Source organism: Phragmites australis, chromosome 5 (genome assembly GCF_958298935.1).
Source record: "Phragmites australis chromosome 5, lpPhrAust1.1, whole genome shotgun sequence".
Classification (NCBI taxonomy): domain Eukaryota; kingdom Viridiplantae; phylum Streptophyta; class Magnoliopsida; order Poales; family Poaceae; genus Phragmites; species Phragmites australis.
In genome coordinates this window covers 34935425-34956573 of record NC_084925.1, presented here as the reverse complement: position 1 = coordinate 34956573, position 21149 = coordinate 34935425, and the positions used below count along the sequence as shown (strand labels likewise).

General features: G+C 42.8%; 1 protein-coding gene across 1 annotated transcript; it reads right to left on the bottom strand.

The window, feature by feature from the left end:
* Positions 1–1312: 1312 nt before the first annotated feature.
* On the bottom strand, positions 1313–8263 carry LOC133919406 (DEAD-box ATP-dependent RNA helicase 8-like). The gene is made up of 10 exons (XM_062363789.1): positions 7679–8263; positions 7232–7292; positions 5866–6100; positions 5480–5718; positions 4452–4703; positions 4160–4340; positions 3314–3402; positions 2959–3032; positions 2722–2876; positions 1313–1982 (listed from the first exon to the last, which is right to left on the bottom strand). The coding sequence occupies exons 1-9, from the start codon at positions 7987–7989 to the stop codon at positions 2798–2800; spliced, it is 1521 nt and encodes a 506-aa protein (XP_062219773.1). The 5' UTR covers positions 7990–8263; the 3' UTR covers positions 1313–1982; positions 2722–2797.
* Between the last annotated feature and the right edge of the window lie 12886 nt (positions 8264–21149).

Genomic DNA, 21149 nt, shown 5'->3' with positions numbered 1-21149 from the left:
GGATCATTAGGATTGACAAATACTAATAGCCTACTAGCAAAACTAGGTGCTGCTCATTTTTGGCCTCATATCATGGTACAGAAAAGTGCCTAAAAAAGAATGCATACAGGCAAAACTTTTCACCCCAAAGTGAGGGCACTTCAAAATCAACTATTTCTTGGCTGCATAGGATTCAGGAGAAATCAGGAACTACTGGTACTACTATTTGCATATAAGGATAACTCCGGTAGTTATTTCTTATTTCTCTCAGCACATTTCTCAAAAAAATTCTATTTCTAATTTTTTATATCTCATAATACTTAAATTATTTTTTTATTTTCTTTTTTTAAAAAACTAGCTCTCCAAGATTTTTTTTCACCCTACGTAACCTTCATCTCTACTTCTAACCGCTTCTCCTCTCTTTTCATGCCACACTAATAAAAACTAGTTGCTATCTACTACTGTAGTTCCACACTACTATTTCTTGGCTGCATAGGATTCAGATGGGGGTTTGAATATTTCGTAGATATCACCATTTGATCCTCCCATGCTGCCCGAACTCCAGACCAAAGGCGTGTCACGAAGGGGAGGTAGATCGTTTGACACTCTCAGCTCATCAGGCTATGCGTTCGCGAGAAAAGGGCTCACCAGGGCGAATCAATGCGTGCAATCCTCAATCAATGCGCGTGATTATATTTCCCTTTTGTTCTCGGCAGAAATGACTTTAGGATTAAGGGCGTATTTGTTTCAGCTTCAGCCGGAGATTTTGAAAAGCAGTTTATAGAAGCTGAATTGTAAAAAGTTGTATTGTGAAAAGTTTTTAATTATAGATTTAAAAAACTTTGATGGACAGTTTAGTAAAATAAATTTTCACAATCTATCAAAAACAAAGAAAAACCAGCTTCTCAGATTTCCACAATCCAACTAATAGATTTTTAAAAACTATAAACAAAAGCTGTCTGTTTGTTTCAACTTCAAATTGTAAAAACTGAAAATCACAATTCAAAGCTCAAACAAACAAAGAACTATGGACTTTATATGGACTTGCACAGCGCAGCGGAACCCAAAACATCATTTGGCGAAATGGCGAAGAAACACCAATTAAAAAACCATTTTCGGGCCACTTCAGAGCTTAACCATTTTCGGGCGTAGCAAATAAATAACCACTCCCTGTTAAGGCACGCAGCTTAAAATATCACTGGAACAAGGACAACCAATTCAACACCTTTTTTTGGTTAAAATTTCACCAATTTTAAGCTCTCACAAACCAGAGCACCTCTAGCTTTGAGATCACCAGCCAAATAACGCAAACATATAGAAATCAACAATAGAGTGAACGAAGAGCAGTAAGGTGTGTAATCACCATAGAAACATAAGGGGACAGTTCCCCATAACTCGAACAAGTTGCTTGTGCATCAAGGTTCAGCACAAGAAAATGCAGGGCGATCGGTTTTATCCAACCATTACATGCTCAACTGAGAACAGGCAGAATCTAAATGACGTCCATGGCACCAAGCCAAGGGGCATGGCTGCAAGAGCAAGACCGCATAGCATGATGCAGCTTACTACAAATTATTGGCAAACTTATATCCCACTTCCCGACCCACACCTGATAGCACAACTACAGTTCAGACCTCAAGTTCAATGGCCGACTTGTCCATACCCAACTCAGCTATCAACGGCAAGGAGCCCAAGTTGGACTTTGGCAACCGGCTTGCGTGCACCGACAGGGCACAAGCCCACAACCAGAATGTAACAGGGTTAAAATGTCCTGTGAGAAACAGCTAAGGACACGATTGGAAAAAAAAACAGCCAGAGAGGCACAAGAAACTGAAAGGCCAGGACAGACCTAAGAACAGGCACCTAGCAATATACAATACCCTCGGATAGCCATAATAGTGTCAGCATAACAAGGTTATCAGTGAAATTGGATGTCTCATCTCACATATTGCTCCAACATAGAATTGTTCTCAATGCGTCACAGGAGGGCCACACCATAAAACCTGCACATGTAACAGAACGTCAGTATAACTCTCAGATACTGGCTCTTCCCACACTCGCTTAACACAAAACACATAACTTAAATCTTGCATGGACTCGGATCTCAGTTGAGAAACCGTGGGTACCAAGATTTTCAATTACCTCCAGCATTAGAATATTACGGGTAAATAATGTCCAGGTTTTCAGTTTGAATTTGGATTTAAACTTTTAAAATATTCTACAACAATCTATGCATAACTACACCGCTATCCTAGCAGCAAGAGGTTAGCCGTCGAATCCCAAAATATTAAAGGCAATTGACATATCACAAAATATAAAATGTGCAGCTGGTAAAGCAATTAAAATATTGATGAACTGGTAAAGCAGTTATAAAAATTGATGTCAAAGAACTCAGTTACAAAGCATTATGTCTTAGGGCCAAAAGTAATAACATATTACTGTTAAACGTTGAAAAGTTGCATTTGCAGGTCAAACATGTTCGCAGGATGTCAAAAGCAATAATTTCATAGTGCCACATGTACTTCTACGAAATCTAAACATGATCACAATATACAACTCACTGGGAAGTATGTCAAAGAGTTTCTGCAATATTGCGTTTCTGGCAATAAAATCAGTCTATGGAGCATACAAAAGGTTCAGATGAGACAGCTTTTTTGAAGCCATTGTGAATTTATGATTAAGGAAAACTGTGGCGCATGCGGATCATGAAGACATTGACCACAAACCAAAGAAAATGTCTACCTGATGAGCTGGTATTTACAGAAGTTGTCTCCTTATTACTCCTGAAGAAATGGATACAGGTGAAAATTCTGTCAGATTATTGGCAATATATAGCCTGGTCTATCTGAGGAGGAATTGGTTTTATTTCAGTCCCAAGCTCTTGTTCAATCCTATACCTGTTACCATAAACAATATTCGGTCAGAACAAAATAGGGGATAGAACAGGTCAACAAACTTGCAGTGGGAAAATATGCGTACAAGTTAAACCGATCCTCATAGGTGATCAAATTCACAGCCAGACCAAGGTGACCAAATCTCCCAGATCTACCAACCTGGCAAGCCAAAACAGAGAGTTAAGTAAAATTTTAGATTAAGTTGCCACAGAGACGGATGACACAAGTAAAATGCAACAGTCAGTATAAGGTTCCTAAATATCAATAAGGATAAGCCATTAACATGTCAAATGACATGCTGTTTTCTTGGCTTTCAAAATGCCTCAAAAGTCCCACAAAACAGATAGTCAGTCGTGAGCAACATAGTACATATCAACTTAAGACGTCAGACTATGGAAATGAAATTTAAAATAAAAGGCACAGTTTATTCAATGCCGTACCCTGTGGAGATATGTTTCAGAGTTCTTGGGGAAATCAAAATTGATAACAACATTAACAGCTTGAATATCTATTCCCCTTGTAAAAAGATCTGCAAGAGGAAGAACAGAAATGTTTAGAAACAGGAACAAGCAGTACAGCAAACTTCCTACCCAGTAGTAAGTCCAAAAGCTACTGGAAGATTTTACGAGCCCTGAACTCCTTGCATTTGTTTGACTGGGAAGACATTCATCTTTCATCCAATACTTAATAATCCGACAGAAGTTCACCCATTTGAAGAATCAAGTTGACAGAACAAAAAGAAGACACCAGAAAAAGAATTGATCAAAATGGAAAAAAAATATTGTGTTTTTGTCATTTCAGCTTTCACTGCCAGAACTAAATCTGGCCAATCATTACCTCACGTTAGTAATTTGCAGCTTAGTAGAATCTGTAATAAATCAGTGGAATGGTTTGTGATCTTATGTATTTGAAGTTCAAAATTATGCTATCAAGTGACATGCAAAAGAAAATATATTTTCTATTTAACTGCTGAAGCACTGATGTTGATTCTTTTCCTCAGAACAAAACTCATAAAAACAGGGATGGGGAAATGAGTGAGGTTAGGTCTCAATCAATAAAATATACCAAAAACATTACAAACTAGATTCAGAATGTTCCAATCCCATAGTTTTGATAGGAGGGCAAAGAAAATTCCATCAGCCAGAGAAAAAAATCACACACACACACACACACACACAGAGAGAGAGAGAGAGAGAGAGAGAGAGAGAGAGAGAGAGAGAGAGAGAGAGAGAGAGAGATCCTTCAAATAGAAAACTAGGTAATCCAAAAGAAAATGAACTACATACCAGTACAAACAAGGTTCCTGCATGCCCCATTACGGAAGTCATGGAAAACTCTATTACGATGGTCTTGCAGCATCTTTGCATGAATGTAGAAACAAGAGTAACCAAGCTCAGTGATCTTCTTTGCCAATAGCTCAACACGATTCACAGAGTTACAGAATATTATTGATTGGTTGATTTGAAGCTGTGCCAAAACAATCAACAATTGAATGACTTATTAGTTGTGAGTTGTGAGGGAGGCAAAATACATAGTTAAATAAACATCATGAAATGATAGAGGTGTTCATCAGCAAACCTTTGAAAAAAGGGTGTTAAGGCAGTGAACTTTCTGTCTTTCTTCAACAAAAGCATAGAACTGTGTAATTCCCTTCAGTGTAAGTTCATCCATAAGGTTAATTACATAAGGTTTAGGCAGATATTTGTCCTTGAACTCCTTGACAGTCACAGGGAATGTTGCTGAAAACATCAAAATCTGTCGACTCGATGGAAGGTAGCGAATCAACTGTTCCACAGAAGGTTGGAACTCAGGAGAGAGAAGCTTGTCTGCCTGGAAAAGAAGGCAATGTATTACTAAAGGAAGAGAGATGTATATGATTATTTGGTGGAAAGGCCAAAGCTGAAGGACCAGACCAATAATGAAACAATTAATTCAACAGAAGTCTAAAAGCAGTTCATTGGCATTTTAAATGGTGCAGAACAGGGTACTAACATGTTTCTAGTTCCCAGATATTATTTTGGTCTTAACAGTCATAACTTAATACTAAATCCTTTCTAGAGGAACTCATTAGATTCTATATACATGATCTTTAGAGATCTTTCTAGCCACTTTTATCATTCTTATTTTATACATCTTATGCAATGAACTTAAAAGTGTTCAAGTGATGGACACCAGGCACAGCTTGGTTCCAAAAAGAGTACACCATCAGCTTGCAGCCAACATTGACCCCTGCTGTTTTTGGATCAGATCTAGTATTCAGAGTTTGCCTGTCGGGAAAAAAGGTTTCCCATTCTATGTTGAACAGCCAAAGACAACTAGTTGATAAACAAGTTTGGGGTGACTCTGTGTCTGGATGAGGACAGGCAGAATAAACCACTAGGTAATCTATTTATGGTGCAACTCCAACAAATAAGTTCACTGGCTTGGAAGCCCATGACAAAGATGTAAGATCTTTCCTACTCAAATGGTCATTTTAGACATTAAGGGTATAAACGAGTGGCCAAAAACTTTGCTGAATAACACATAGCATCCACAATAATGGTAAAACTGGTCATTTACATGAGTTGCAACATGATAGCATTCAGACTAAGCTTGAAATGGATTACCTCATCCATAATAAGCATTGAACACTCCTTCAAAATGCAAACACCTTTCTTTGTAAGATCCAAAATACGCCCAGGTGTTCCAACAAGTAAATGGACAGGTTGGTACAGACGAATAATATCATCCTTCAGGCTGGTTCCACCAGTGGTGACCATAACTTGGATCTTCAAATGCTTACCAAGCTCCTTGCAAACTTGTGATGTTTGTAGAGCCAATTCCCTTGTGGGAACCAATATAACAACTGCAAATCATAAAGAGACATTATTCAAGCTTTCTCATGAAACACAGCAGCAAAGATATAACATAAAATGAGATTACATCTAAATATCAAAGAAAACCATTTCTGAAAGCAATGGTATCAAATAAAGTTTTATAGTCCAGAACAGACCTTGAATAGCATTTTTATCTTGATCAATCTTTTCCAGTGCAGGAATACAAAATGCAGCAGTCTTGCCAGTTCCGTTCTTCGCTCTTGCAAGAATGTCACTACCAGTTAAAGCAATAGGAATACTTTCCTCTTGGATAGGAGAGGGTCTTTCAAATCCTTTCTCATATATCCCCATCAGGAGCTCACGCTTGAGAAAATAGTCTTCAAACTCGTTTCCCTTGGTGGCTGTAACATCCTAGACAAAATAAAAAAAGGAAAAGAAAGATAATAAATCAGGTGCACAGTGTGCTAGCAACATAAGGCCCCGCATAGGACCAAAACTATAGGTAGTAATGCAAGAAGGGGGCAAATAAGAACGTATAAATCCAATACTAGCTGTTGAGAACTCAAGAATATTTTTGGGTTGGCACGTTAATGCGATGGAGTTACTGTTCACGAACGTACACAGTAATCATGATACTGTACCACGGCGTGTTGTTGTAGCACCGGGTTAGGGATAAGATTAGGGATCAAATTAGATTAGTTAGAGATAAGATTTGTTAGTTTAGATTGTTAGGGCCGGCTCCAAGGAGGGCATAGCATCCATTTTAATCAAGCAAAGAAGAAGTAATCTAGTTTCCCCCAATATTCTATCTTCCCAATCTATGGTCTAATCCCTCCCTAGCAGTTGACGCCGCCCGGCTATCCTCCCGGCGGGTGGTTACCGTAACATGGCAAAAAACAAAGACATGTGTTATGAACAAGAAACTTCAAAAATCATGTGTTCAACACCATAACCTCATGGATGGTTGAGGGTTTGAGACATTTCATACATAGCAAGGTGGCGCAACATTTATAAGTTGAAGTGTACGGAAATGCATAATTTAGACTACTTGCCATAAGTGCCAATATACAAGTGTGTAATTGAATTATATTCCCTTGACATCACTACATAGGATGAAACAAAGTGGATACTAGTAAATAGCTACTATCAACCATATAACATATAAATATCAAAATATGTTGGTCTACGAAGATGACTTTTGAATGTGAAAAGAAAACTGATCGAATTTAGGTGTCTAATAGTTTCCAATCATCAGAATTACTATTTCTATTTTGCCTGTGTTATGTAAGGCATTAAATACTAAACAAAAAAGTTCTGCACCGAATTTTTACTACAACAAAGAAAAATGAAGTCCTGTATTGAATCTTTACTAAAATAAAGAAAGATGGAATCATGTGTTGATTTTTTTTCCTAGAATAACAATCAATAGCTGGGCAAAGTGCAGACGAAAATGAACTATTTCTTAAGTTCAGGGTGATCCTTAGCATCCAACATACTAACTTTGCAAGAGAAAAGGGGGGAAATCCAAATGCCATAATTTACCTCTGTCTTGTAGCGTGTATCTTGAGGTGGCAGCTTCAATTGGGCCTTCCAATCTTGTGAACTGCACCGAAACAAGCATAATTGCTGACTGACTATCTCTACAAGAGTTGCTTCTAATAATCATGTCCACATCAATAATAAACCTATCTAACAAAGGTGAAATGTCTGTAGCTACTAGTACAAGGCACTACCACCCTAGTTTAGTTACAAACTTGAAATCCAACAAACCTTAGTTTTAGCCATACCAATGTAGGTGGCATAATGTTTGGGCATCAACAAGCCACAGAAATTGCCGATTTGAAACAAGTATTATCAGGGTTCGTGTAGGGAAGGCAGGTATCAAGCTGCATTTGATTCAATTAAACTATGTACTATAACAGCATCAAGCACCACGGCATGCACATCAGACGACGCAATCAGCAAAGCCCTAAGTCCCCGTCGTCTCACCTCGAATCGACGCCATCGGCGGCCGTGGGTGGCGCCAGGGCCTTCGGCTCGCTGGTCCCTACCGCGCCTGCTGCCTCGCGGGCGATTTGGTTTCGCCGCAGCCACTGCTGCTGCTGCTGCTGCTGCTGTAGCTGGTGGTGGTTGTGGTGCTGAGGCTGCCTATGCGCGTACTGCTGCTGGTGGTGCGCCGCCGACGTCTGCTGGTGCTGGTGGTACTGCTGCTGCGGCGGCGGCCCGCCGCGGCCGTAGTAGTTGGGGTTCCCGCCGCGGCCGTTGCCCATGCCCGGAGGGTACCTGGCGCGCGGATCCATGGGCGTGAGGACTCGGATCTTCTCAGGAATCGGCGGGAGGATGTGGGATCGAAGGGAAACTGAAAGATCGGATTGGGAAAAGGGACTTGGGTGGTGGAATCTAGCTGCCTGGCGCTTGGATCAGGAGCAAATTCGAACCCCTTTTTTGCCCCTCCGGGAGGGCCGTGGGTTGGGGAGGAGCGAGAAGAGGGGAGCGTCGCCGAATCGTCGAAAACTAGGGCAACGGCGGGTTGAGATTAGTTGCAGAGAATTACGAGAATGGCCCTGCCCGTTTCCGCTGGTAGGTGCGTTGCTTAGTTTGCTTGGCTGAAGCTTTTGGTTTTTTTTTTTTTGGGTGAAGCTTTTGGTTTTTAACTTAGTTGAAATAAAAATTATAAAATAAATTAAGTATATGTAAAAATTATTGTTGATATTATGATTCAGAGCTAGCTAAAAAGACATGCACCTAACAAGCCACTTGTACGTACTCTTTGGTCATAATTGATTCTTATTATCACCCGTCGAGAATAGGGATAGAATAGCATAGATCATAGCTATCAGAAAAAAGAATAGTTTAGGAAAAAAAAATAGATAGATTGAGATTCTCTAATAACAATACATGATACATCCTCCAGAAGAAGAAGGTATAAGTGGATTAGTATCATATCTATATAGACAGTAGAGTTGTGAACTATAATACCATGAATATCATTCGTGAAAAAATAGTCTTCTTTAAGGGGGAAACACTGACCTAAACAACATGGGAGATGCTAAGGGATTTGCCTGTAGCAAAGTACTATCCATTCGAGAAGAAAATATAAGACTACTATCAACTACAAAGGAAGTTTAGCTCAAATTCCACACAGTACACAAACTATGGAAGCCTAGGACAGCTAGAATTAAAATATCATTTATTCAGCCAACATATATAATTATGGTGGGATGATCATGCCCTTCATATACATGATTTAAGTTACTACTAGAGATGAACCATGACTAGAAGCAGCTCTGATGATCGGAGGAAGCTCCTGTAGCTAGCGTGGAATAGCTAGCGGGTGGTGCAGAGCGACACACCCAAATTGCTCGCTCGAGTACTAAATTGCACTGAGCTTTCCATCAGAAGCAGTGACGTGCAAGGTAACAAGGACCTTCACACATTCCCTAAAATCATCACACACAAACATTATGATCTAGTTCACACATTCCATACAAAATATTGAACCAAGTTCAGATGAACAAAACAACCAATTTCAGATAACAAAATTCAAGGAGTGAAGGAGACACTTACAGGAGTGGTGCTTCCAAGTGTCTGTCCAGAGAGGACTCTTCCTCAAAGTGCACTGAGCCGCGTACATCCTAGAGGACAGTTCATCATGCAGCGCTGATGTCTTTGTAGAGCCTGATAGACGATCCGCTGAGGAAGACAAACAATCAGAAGATGTTTTGTAACACCTGAGTTTTAGCTTATAGAAATATAGTAAACTTCACTTCAAATTTAAACTTTTTCTAATTATGAAACTAGTACAAAATCAAGAAAATATATATTTGATGTATATATACTCGTATGTATATATTCAAATATATTATTTTGGCTAAGTATTCCAAAGATCACTAAATTAATTTCTAAATTAACCGTTGCAATAAATTGAGCATATGCATTTTGGTTTATTGCTCTTATAGTTCTTTGTGTGGCGATTCAAAGTTGAATATCTCTCAAATTTGAATCTATTATAGTTCCTTTCGGCAATTCCTTTTCCAAATCAAGCCGTGGAAATCGATCTTTAAATCCAACTAAAATCTTTAATTCAATTATTCAATTGAAATTATCCTCAATCAACTTTGATCGACTCGAAATTGAATGTCTCTCAAATTTGAATCCCAATCTTGTTTCAGTTCAGCAGAAATCCAATTTGAATTATGCCAATCCAATTTAATTCAAATCATTCCTTCAGTCATCATTCATTCGATTTCTAATTCAAGCCATTCATTTGAATTATCACAAATCATTTTTCCAATTCAAACTCATTTTGAATTACACAATTCAATTCAATTCAAATCATTCAAATTGAATTGCTATAAATCCATTTCGAATCCAAATATGTTCATTGAATCAACATTCATTCGATTCCAAATTCAAATACATTTGATCTGAATCATCCAAGTCCGATTCAATTCATTTTATTCCAATTGAATCATTACAAATCCATTACAACTTCAATTACATACAATTCAAATACATCTATTTGAATTATCACACATCCATTTCACAAATTCAATTGCATATTTGAATTGTCCTTCAAATGTTCTCTCTCCCCTAAAGATCTTCTCCCTCCCCCACATCTCTCTAATCTCTCTCTCTCTCTCTCTCTATTCATTTGGGTAGCACCAAAAGTCCACCGCTGCCTTAACTCCCATGCTTTGTTCTCTCTCACTCCCTCCTGTTGCCCACACCACCGCACTTCGGCCAGCCGCACTCACACGCACACAAAAGCCCACCAGCTCTCTATCCTCTCCCTCTGATCTTTCACCAAGGAGGGCAAAATCTACTTGGCCTTCTCCTCCTCCCTTGCCTTCACTTGCAAGCCACAACACACATGCACCATATACACCCAGACATCCACAGACATGGAGAACACAAGCACACATCACACGAGCACAACACAACAGCAGCACGCAACAACACCAGCCGCCACCAGCTCTTGCCCATTGGCCCTGCCGCAGCATCGCTGCTCGGCCACGCCGCCAGCGCCATCCTTCTGCGTCACCGTGCTGTGCGCCTTGTGTAGTGCTCCCACGCTCCACACGCATCGTGCATCGTCCCGGCCGCTCAGCCGCATCGACCACTATGCTACGTCGTGCCGCCGCTCGGCCTCAAGTCGAGCCGCCGCTGTCGCGTAGCACAGTCATGCTCCTCTGCGCCGTAGTTTCATCGTGAATGTCGCCCAAGTCCTCATGGTGAGCACCCTCCTCCTTCCTCCCTTCTCCTTGCGCTGTCGCGCCACTCCGGTTTGGCCTGGTCAGGCCGTCGTCGTGCTGACGCGCCGACGCATCGCTAGTCTATGCCATCGCCCAGCCATCTCGCCATCGTGCCATCTCCCGCCCGGTGCTGCACTACCACCGAGCATGCCGCACGTGTCGTGTCTCCGTCTTCTCCAGCCGTCTCCTTCCTCCGGCATCGTTGTTCTCCTCACCGGCTGCTCACCCTCCTCCTCGAGCTTCTCTCGAGCGCCCCCCTCTCTCGCCACCGCCTCTGGCTCTATCCAGGCCATGCCACCAGCCACTCGGCCGTGCGTCTTTGTGTCGTGTCATCTCGAGTGCGCCTTTGCACCACGCTCTTCGCATCTCCACCGGTTCCCTTCCTCCTCTACTCGGCCATGGAGTCCATCGTCGGCCTCTACTCTTTCCCCCTCCGGCCAGCCGCCTCTCCACTAGCCCGTCTTCTCTCCCCGCGCGTTGCTCCTTCTCCTTTGACCGGCCACTCGCCCTTCCTCTCCCCCTCCGGCTCCCTCTTAGTGAGCCGCCCGCACAAGCCAACCACTGGCTGGCCTTATCCTTAGCCTGCCTCCCCCTCACTACCGAGGGGGCCCTACTAGTTTGGCCGTATCCACAGCACGGTTCCACGGTGGACCATCCACCCGAGCCGCCCCGGTTCACCAACCCATGGACCGAATCCACATGCGCAGTACTCGTCCAGTCTACCGAGCCCGGTCTACGGTGCACCATCCTCACAACTCACTCCGGTTCACCACTTCCATAGATCGAGCTTGCAAAATACTAAAACCTTTTCTTTTCGTAGAATTATCCTTTCCGGAAAATCTTTCGATGTCCATAATTCCTTCGTTTCAACTCCGAATTCGGCAATTTTTTCACCGATATTCTTCTAAATTCATAAATTATCTTCTGTCCAATTCTTGTAAATTCTGGAGCTCGTTTAATTTTCTCGTCCGGTATTTACTTTTGTGGCACGACGTTTAACTAGAAATAGCTTCGTCTTTTATTAATTAAAGTTGAGTTAGGTAATTCGATAACCATGTTTAGGTTATAATCATAGTATAGTTGCATATGTTAGTGTAACTCAAGTGTAGGTTTAATCCTTATGTTAGGCAAAGCATAAGTTTTTAGAATAACTAAAGTTTTCTCTTATTTCGTGTATAGAAATAGATTGTCATTTCAGGATTTAATCTATAGGATTAATGTAATAAGTCTAATCTGAGTAACTATTAAATAAATAAATACCAATCATTAGAATATGATAGAATAATTTAACATTGGTAATTAATTATTTTAAATACTCTTTTAATAATTAATTAATTAGTTTTAAAGAATAGTTTAACTTAAGTTAATTAATTACATGTATGCTTTTAACATAGCTATAGTAGATAGCTTAATTAGGTTGGAAATTGAGTAGCACTAGGTAATTAAGTTTAGTTACTAGATAAACTTAGTGCTATAGATTAGAATATTAATCATAACACTTAAGCACATATAATCGCCTAGAGTTATACTTACTTATATATGTATACATACTCATGTATATATAGACGTAAGTATCACACATACGTTTATGTCGATACACGTGCACTCACATACACGTAGAAACCCTAACTATCGCTTGCTTTTTAGTAGTTAACCTAATAGAAACTCACATAGTCATAATAATTGTCTAGGCTTTCTCTTAAGTTAATAAAATAGCTAGGTTATCAACTTAACCTCGCTTCGCTAAATAACCTTGCTAGATTCTAAATGTCAGTTTTGCTTTGCTTAGTGTTTCCATCATATTCCGTTAGGTTTAACTTTCGTTGATTTCTCAGTCATTCTTCTTTCGCTTTGGTGTTTTCGTTGGTTTTGTTCTGGTGTACATCTGCTTAGTCGTCATGCACTTTTCGTCATTAATATGCGTAGGCTTGAAGTCAAGGTTTTAAGCAAGATCGCGAGGAAGGAACTGAAGGTGAGGCCAATGATGAAGAACCCGGGATGCTCGAACGACAAGACCAATCATGGATTGACCATCGTCGAGGCAAATCCCAATTCCTTGATCATATTGAACCCATATTTGTAATAAAATAACATGATGAACTAAAAACATAACAGTTATACTTGCATGCTATATAAAGATCTCTCTTTAAAAATTCTGGTATTAGTTATAACCCATTTACTGAGCCATACTACAACCACTACTCACAATATTCAAATAGTAACCCTAGGATCCTCCCAATTCCTGATATAATGATATTGGATGAATCCCTGTTAACTAGTATGCTTAGGACTAGTTACCCTGCTCTCTTTGGAGATGTTTGATCTCTCTTTGGAGGGTACTTAATCACTTTTTATTATGATCACGTGCTTTGCAAATGAGTGAAATGTGTTGAGGTGTTTGATGGTGTGAGTAATGGAAAGCGGCATTGGTGTTAAGAAGAAATCATGAAAACTGCTTTGGCGGGGGTGAGCTAGGCTATCTCATGCAGGTATTCCTTTGGGAATGATGCTCTTAGGGGCTTGAGATGATACTCAGTGCCAATATTGAAGATGCTTGCTCCGACCATGTAAGGACCGAATCAATTGTGATCGTGCTTAGCCACCCAGTGCAACCACATGTCCTGAATGGGCAGGACTTGATCTCACACCCCACTTGCTAAGCTCGGTACCCACCTTGGAGGCTATAGCGCAACAGGAGCCAGGAAAAGACTTGTGAAAATCAAAGTCAGTTGGTGATATTATAATGGCCGGATTCAAGCCATTTTCAAGGAGTGTTGGATCTTTAGACCCCTAGTCGGTGTATTCCTGTGGGTGGTGATTGTGTAGCAATATGCTCGATGGGTACGGGAACTCGTTATGATTCGCTCCTCTGCTTGCAACAGTTGGAGGTTGAGCATATCATGTGGGTAAAGCTGTACAATCTCTGCAGAGTGTAAACCTATTCAAATAGCCGTGTCAATAGTTATGGACATGCAAAAGTTACAAACTCACAATGGTTAGTTTTGTGGTGTGTGTAGCCCTTTGGTGTGTGAATAGGCAGTGTGCCCGTGTTTTGGAGAAAGTCGGTTGTATGCCGTTGAATCTGGTTAGGTGTCAACCAGCTAAAAGATGGGAACTGCGGGGAACGTATAGCTTTCTACCAGAGCCAACAACATTTATCAATCAAACCTGATTTTTGTTCCACTAATTTAAACTAAGTATTACACTTTAATTCACATTGCATATAAAACTGGCTTTGCACGCAAACTATATCTCTATGGCTTTTATCCTTGGTTATTTCCCTTATGCATCTACTCAACCACTTGAAGTAGTATTAGGACTTGTTGAGTACCTTCCATACTCATTCTTATTGCTTTTAGATTGTTGAGATGGAGATCAATCTTAACCTATATGAAGTTAAAGAAAAAAAAGTCTAAGGTCATGTCCGTACCCGTGGTTCCTGTGGCATTGGGTTGTCCACTTGTTTCGCGCGAAGGCTCTTCTGCCTGGCTAGTTTGCTGTGGATCCTTGTCCACAAGACCATCTTTTACTCTTTTCAGGTAATTATTTTACTTTATTTTATTCGAAGTATGTATTTGATATCATTCTGTTGAATTCTATGTGTATCAACTACTTAACATGAGGCACAGGGAACCCAATGTCAGTGTCTTAGCATGTCTTTGGTGATATCTTTGAGGATTCAGATAAACGTAGAAAAATGTTTCTCATGTAGCGCACCATCTCCTTGGAGAGCTGATTTGGATTATTCCAAAGATTCCCTCCTTTCATGCTAGTTATCTTTAGAATGGACAGTTCAGAGGAAAAAGCGTCAATCTTCTCATCTTCTTTGTCTTCTTTTCCCGTGGAGCATGATTCTTGCATCTGCAGAAGGATTAATTAATCATTGATATTCCAATATATTTTGAAAGTCGATTCTTACTATAGAGGTAGGCATGAAAGGGACCTCTTCATCCTGGTGCTTTTCAAGAAGTCTATTCAAAGAAGTGTCTCGGTGCTTTTCCAGCAGCCTATTTAAAGAAAAAACTGTATGTTGATCTTCAGACTCTTCAATACCCTGGCCATCTTCAAGTTCAAGGAGTAAGTCCTGTCGTGTTGACCTCATTGACTCGGACCCTCCAAACTTCAAATCTCTCAGTGATGACATGTGCTAAGAAAGATAATGAAGGAAGTGTCAATAATTCTTATACTAAAAAGAAGGCACTCTGAAATATATATACTCAGATAAAACTTCTTCCCACGTACACATGCAAATTGACAATGACTGGTGGTCATTTGGGGTTGTAGATGGCGAATGTCCTGGACATAAGCACACCCAACCCGACATAAGCATCCCCAGCCACTAGATGCGCCGAACGATGCAGCGAGCGTCCCAAGCCGCCCAATCTTTGCCGCTGAATTTTACTTAAAGTCGCCTAGAGGGGGGGGGGGGTGAATAGGCGTTTCTAAACTCAGCAGCGGATTAACAGAGCCCGGATACTCCGGTGAAGGTCGGATTCGGTAGTACGGACTATCCTGTTTTGTTCGGATTATCCGGGTTATACAAGATTTCAAAATCGAAATGAATCTAAGCAAGTTTACTAGAATCTAAGAGATACCACATGTTCTACTAGGAGTAAAATACTTAAACAACAATACCCTGCAGTAAGATACTCACGAATAATAGAATTTGAGAAAAATCCCAAAACTACAACAATTAGTAAAGCTTGCACAAAAATAAGGAGACAAGAATTTATCCCAAAGTTCGGCCACCTCACTAAGAAGTGCTTACGTCTCCGTTGAGGAGCTCACAAAGAGCCGGATCTTGTTCAACCCTATCCTCTCCTAGCGATCACAAAGATCAAGCTAGGTTTTCTTACTCAAATTGTCGGCGATTACAAACTTCCCGTAGCACTCCACAATTCTTGAGTGCTCTATGGGCGACACCTTGCCGTCCAGGAGCACGAGGCTCCAAGAGAAAAGATCACAAGTAAATGCTTGATAACGAACTCAATGCTCAACAACTCAAATCACTCTTCCAAACTCAATCTCTCAATTTTGGAGCAATCTAAGCACTAGAGAGGTTTGGAGGGCTCTTGAATGCTCTTAGGAGGCTTTGTCAAAGAGTAGCTCAGCAGCAACAGCAAGCATTCAATGCAAAGAGGTGTGGAGGTATATATAGCTGTCCCTCAAAAACTAGCCGTTACTGTTCTGGTTGTTCTAACCTGGAGTATCCGGTGAACACCAGAGTCTCCGGCCACAATTCCAAAATGGGCTCAGAACAGTGTCAGAACTAGCTGTTACAGTTTTGTTCAACTGCCCGGAGTATTCGGTGAACACCGGAGACTCCGGGTGGCACTTAGTCGCCACAAATAAAAAGCTCGGAGACTTGCCAGACTCTCCGGCCTCTCCAGGTACCGGAGTATCCGGTGAACACCAGAGGCTCTGGACAATTAAAAATAAATGCTAACCGAGACTTTCTGGCGAAGACTTTGTCGGAGACTCCGACCAAAATTCACTCGGAGACTCCAACTACCGGAGTATCCGGTGAACACCAGAGACTCCGGTCATTTTAAAATAAATACTAACCAAGGCTCTCTGCTGGAGACTTTCTCGGAGACTCCGGCCAAAATTCACCAAGCACCGGAGTATTCGGTGAACACCGGAGACTCAAGACAATTAAAACTAAATCGGAACCGAGACTCTCTGGCGGAGTCTCACTCGGAGACTCCGGCCTAAAACACTAAGTACCGAAGTATCCGGTAAACACCAGAGACTCTGACCTTAGAACACTTTGCCTATTTCCCGGTGTCCGTGGGTGAATGTGTCTCTCAACTTTTAGTTCTAAGAGGTTACTTTGAGCATTGAGACACTATCAAAACTAACAATTGCATCCCTCTGGATAGTACGGCTTCCCTAAACTCAATTTCAAAGATAAAATCAAATTAAATCCTATTGAGTACTACAAACCGCTTCTCTTTTCTTTTTGAGGGACGTCAACGTCGTATATCTTCACCAATGAGACTTAAACCTGTTCATAGCTTCAATAAACTCATTAGTCCCTTAATTATTTTATCATCAATAAGCCAAAACCCACTTAGGGGGCCTAGATAATCTTTCAGCCGCTAGCACCCACCTTCTGGATCAAGCCACCTGTGAAACACATGGAAGCATGGCATTCTCATAATCCAAGAAAGATTCAGCAACAGCAACAAACACATGAGACGGAGAGGAATTCCACTCACACTGTGGCCACCGCCATGTCTTTGTCGGTTGGGGACATGGCGTCCTCGGGGCACGCGCATGTCATTGGGCTCCCTCTCCACCCCCAAGAATCTTTCTCGCTCCACGTCTGTGCAGGGAGCTACGGCCACAATAGAATCGGAGGTGAATGCCGGCGAATGTGCCTCCTCCTCGATTGTCGATTCAAGAATTGGGACAGAATTGATGGCTTATGGAATCATGGGGATGGGAGAGGAGGCTATGGTGAGGTGGTGATGATGTTGTCGCGTCGACGTGGGCGGTGTCGAAATGATGGAAATGACAAGGGTCTGTGGGTGCACAAGGGCTTTATGCTCACGACATGCGTGTGTAGTCGCTTGCCACTACAAGGAGGGGAGGAGGTTGTAGGTGTACACATTGGGCACCATGCCGTCCCGGAGCACGGTGGCGAGGAAGTGCTGGGGGATGGGAGTGAGGTGTCGGAGAGCGCGAGGAGCACGGTGTTGTAGGTGCTAGATCCACTGATCCTCCATGGCCACCGATGAGGAGGGGCACCTATGGCCATGTACCCATGCCGATGGAGAGGGCCCGCCCACTGTGGCCAGATACGAACGTCGTACTGTCGCCTTCGCCGGTCGTCGGTGCCATCTCCTTCGATTCTGGCAGTTTCTCCGGTGTGGAGGTGGGGGATGAAGTCATCGGGGCCATCTTCTTTGAATCTGGCAGTTTCACGGAGGAGCTCACAGATCGGGTGGCTGAGATCGGCCCATCTCAACCAGATCTAGTGGCCAGGAACGGAGGTGGGGGGTGGGCAGCCATTGCAGAGGAGGGGAAGGCGCTGTAGGAGTGGAACGAGAAGGGGAAGGCATGTGTGGGAGAGAATGATGGGGAACCTACTTGTACCAATGGACGACGTAGGAGTCGGCGGGATGCGGGTCGAGGTAGGGTTGCGGGGAGGCGGAGGATGGGAGTAGGGGCTCCCAGTCCTGGGCGGAGGGTTGCATGGTCTTTGCCATGGCGAGAGGAGCGGTGGTGGGTTACGGGATGGGCTGGTGGAGTGGCTTGGCGATGGTGGAAGGGGATGGGGGCATAGGAGAGGAGTTGAGGTGGAAAGGAAGGAGTTGACTGGAGGGCCTCTCAGGTGGGGGGTGGATGCGTGCTGGGCCCATGTGTCAGTGCAGTGTGGGGTGGAGGCAGAACGGAGGCAGAACGTGGGTTGGTCAAGAAACAACCACTATGTATTTTTTAAGTTGTAGAGATTTTTTTATTTTTAGTTTTTGGTTGATGGTCTTTTGCTATTGGTTTTTATAATAACTTTTTAGCTTCTCAGCACACAAAAAACTAGAAAACTCATTTCAACCAGCTTCTTAGCTTTTAGTTTACTTTCTTAGAAGCCAGCTTTTCAGATTTTCAAAAGACAGCTCACAGTTGGACTGTTTGGTTCGGCTTATGGCTTCTGAGAAGCAGAAGTCAAGAAAAGCTGAACCGAACAAGCCCTAACAACCAGATCAGCCATAACGGTATCCAAATGTTGCGCTGATTTAGGGTATGTTTGGATGGTTGGATCATTTTGGATTGACACCCGAATCGGACGGAACAATATCCAAATGCCGTGTTGATTTAGGGTCCGTTTGGATGCCTGGATCATTTTGGATTCATAGTCGAATCGATCGAAATGACATCGAAACATTTCCAGGTGAAATGATTCCATAAATCAGCCCGGAACACCGAAATGGCTCAGATTTTGTTTCTCACCGTTTCTGCACGGACAAGTTCGAACATGCCCTAGGCTTCAATCAATTTTACGCGCAAATGCCATTGGTCCACGTTGACTTGTCGGAGTATGGGAGAGATCACCATGGATTTGGCCTGGATGGAGACGACGTGTTAGGAAGCTCTACGTATGGCCGGCGCGGATGAAGACGGTGCACACACGCTGTACTATGCAACGGGAATAAGGAGGAGGAGCGTCACCAGAGCGGAGGAAGATGAGCCTGAGTGGCTCGGCCCGGTGGCAAAGTAGCTTGGGTAAAGCGGCGGCGAAAGGCACAATGGGCTTCTCGGAGCTCCTGTGCGGTGCTGTACGTGCTCGCCTAGGCTATGGAGCTGTGGACGAGGTCTTCTATGTGTTCGGCATGGTGCTTAGTGGAGACCATAAATGGAGACATAGAGTGCAGCGAGGAAGAAAATAGGAAGAGCGTGACTCACTCCGCCACCGTGACCTCCGCCACATAATTCGAGGCTAGATGGCCACTCAAACATAGGAAGAGAACACGCGATGAGAGGAAAAAAAGGGCAATCAGCTCTGCTACTCACATTCCTCTCATCGAAGGCATCGGACTCCTCCGTCTCCTCACCAGAGTCGCGAGACCGTCGGATCTCTCTCTAATCGCTTGCCGCACAAAGGTGAGCGGTTCCCCGTTACGAGACGGGGTGCAATGCTTTCTCAGCCCAGCTGCGAGAGGTGCGCTGGCGAACAAGTTATGGCCAGTCCTAGCCAAAAAATACGATGGCTCAACCAACCCAAAGTAGTTCCTGAAGATCTACACCACCATGGTACAGGTTGTGGGAGGCGACGAGAAGGTCATGTCAAACTATTTTTTAACTGCCCTGGTCAGTTCATCACGGTCCTAGCTAATTAATCTCTCCTAAGTCGGTTCTGTCCCGGGAAGACTTGTGCGACCAATTTATCGCCAACTTTCATGGGACCTACGCCCAACCAGGGGTCGAGGATGACCTGTATCAGGTCAGGCAGCAGCATGGCGAGTCGCTGCGAGACTACATACGATGTTTCATCGAATGCTGGAATACAAACCAAGGATCACGGGCGAGTTCGTGGTTATAGTGCTCTGGAGGGGGGGTTAGAGACCAGAAGATGATTGAAAAGTTGGCCACCAAGGAAGTTAGGAGCACCACCGAGTTCACAGACAAATGCGCGTAAGCCACCGAGGCCCGAGAGTGCCAGATTGGCGTAAAGCCGCAGCCAACCTCCAAACATCCCGCTTCTTCCAAAGGAGTCAGCCGAAAGGAGAAAAAGAAAAACATTCGCAAGGCTGGGTCGCCTGACATCATGGCAGTCGAGCAAACCAGCCAACCGCACTGATGCTTCGAGAAGAAGGACTGGAAGAAGGGCAGAGGTTGTTGCCTGATCCACTATATCGACACCCACGACTTGTCTGAATGTAAGGTCATGCGAGGTATCATCGACTAGGAGCTTGGGTATGAGGAACAATGACGTTCTAAGAGGGGGAAGGTGAATTAGGACACTTAAAAACTAATAGCACTAAAAACTTCACAAGACAAACCTATCTTAATTCTATCTAAATATGCTCTAGGTTTATCTAGCGTGTCTACTCTACCGCTCAAGAGGGTAGCAACCTATTCTATCAAGGTAAATTACAAGTATGTAAATGCGAAAACGTAAATAAGGTAGAGAGACAAACTTAGCACAAGAGATTTTTATCTCGTGGTATCGATGATACTCAAATCATCCCTAGTCCACGTTGGAGCTCCACAAAGGATATCCTCCTGGTCGCTGAGTCTCTTCTGCTCATGGCTCTTAAGTTACCAAGTCACCAAGACAAGGCCTCAAACATGAAGAACCACCAAACCACCAAGCGAGGTCTCACCACTAACCTCTCTTCTGGTCACTTGAACGTCATCTTCACTTCGAAGCTTTAGTCGCAAAGACAAGGGCATCCGCATCCCCGCATAATTTTCTTGTCATCGCTCCACACCAAGTCGGAGTGTCAACAAGTTACCGGCGAGTCACAAAGACTCCAAGGCGTCGACATACCTCTTGGTACACGGTTGGATCATTCATTGATTCACTCTCTAGGTTGCAGCACCTAACAACACTTCTCTCTTGGCCTAATATCACTAATCACTCTTCTAATGGTGTGCTAATTGCCTTGGATGATCACGCTTAGTATTTTGATGGCTTGGATGTCTTCTCAAGTGTATAAAAGATTATCTGAACTCTAGCACATTCAAATGACCAAGTGAGT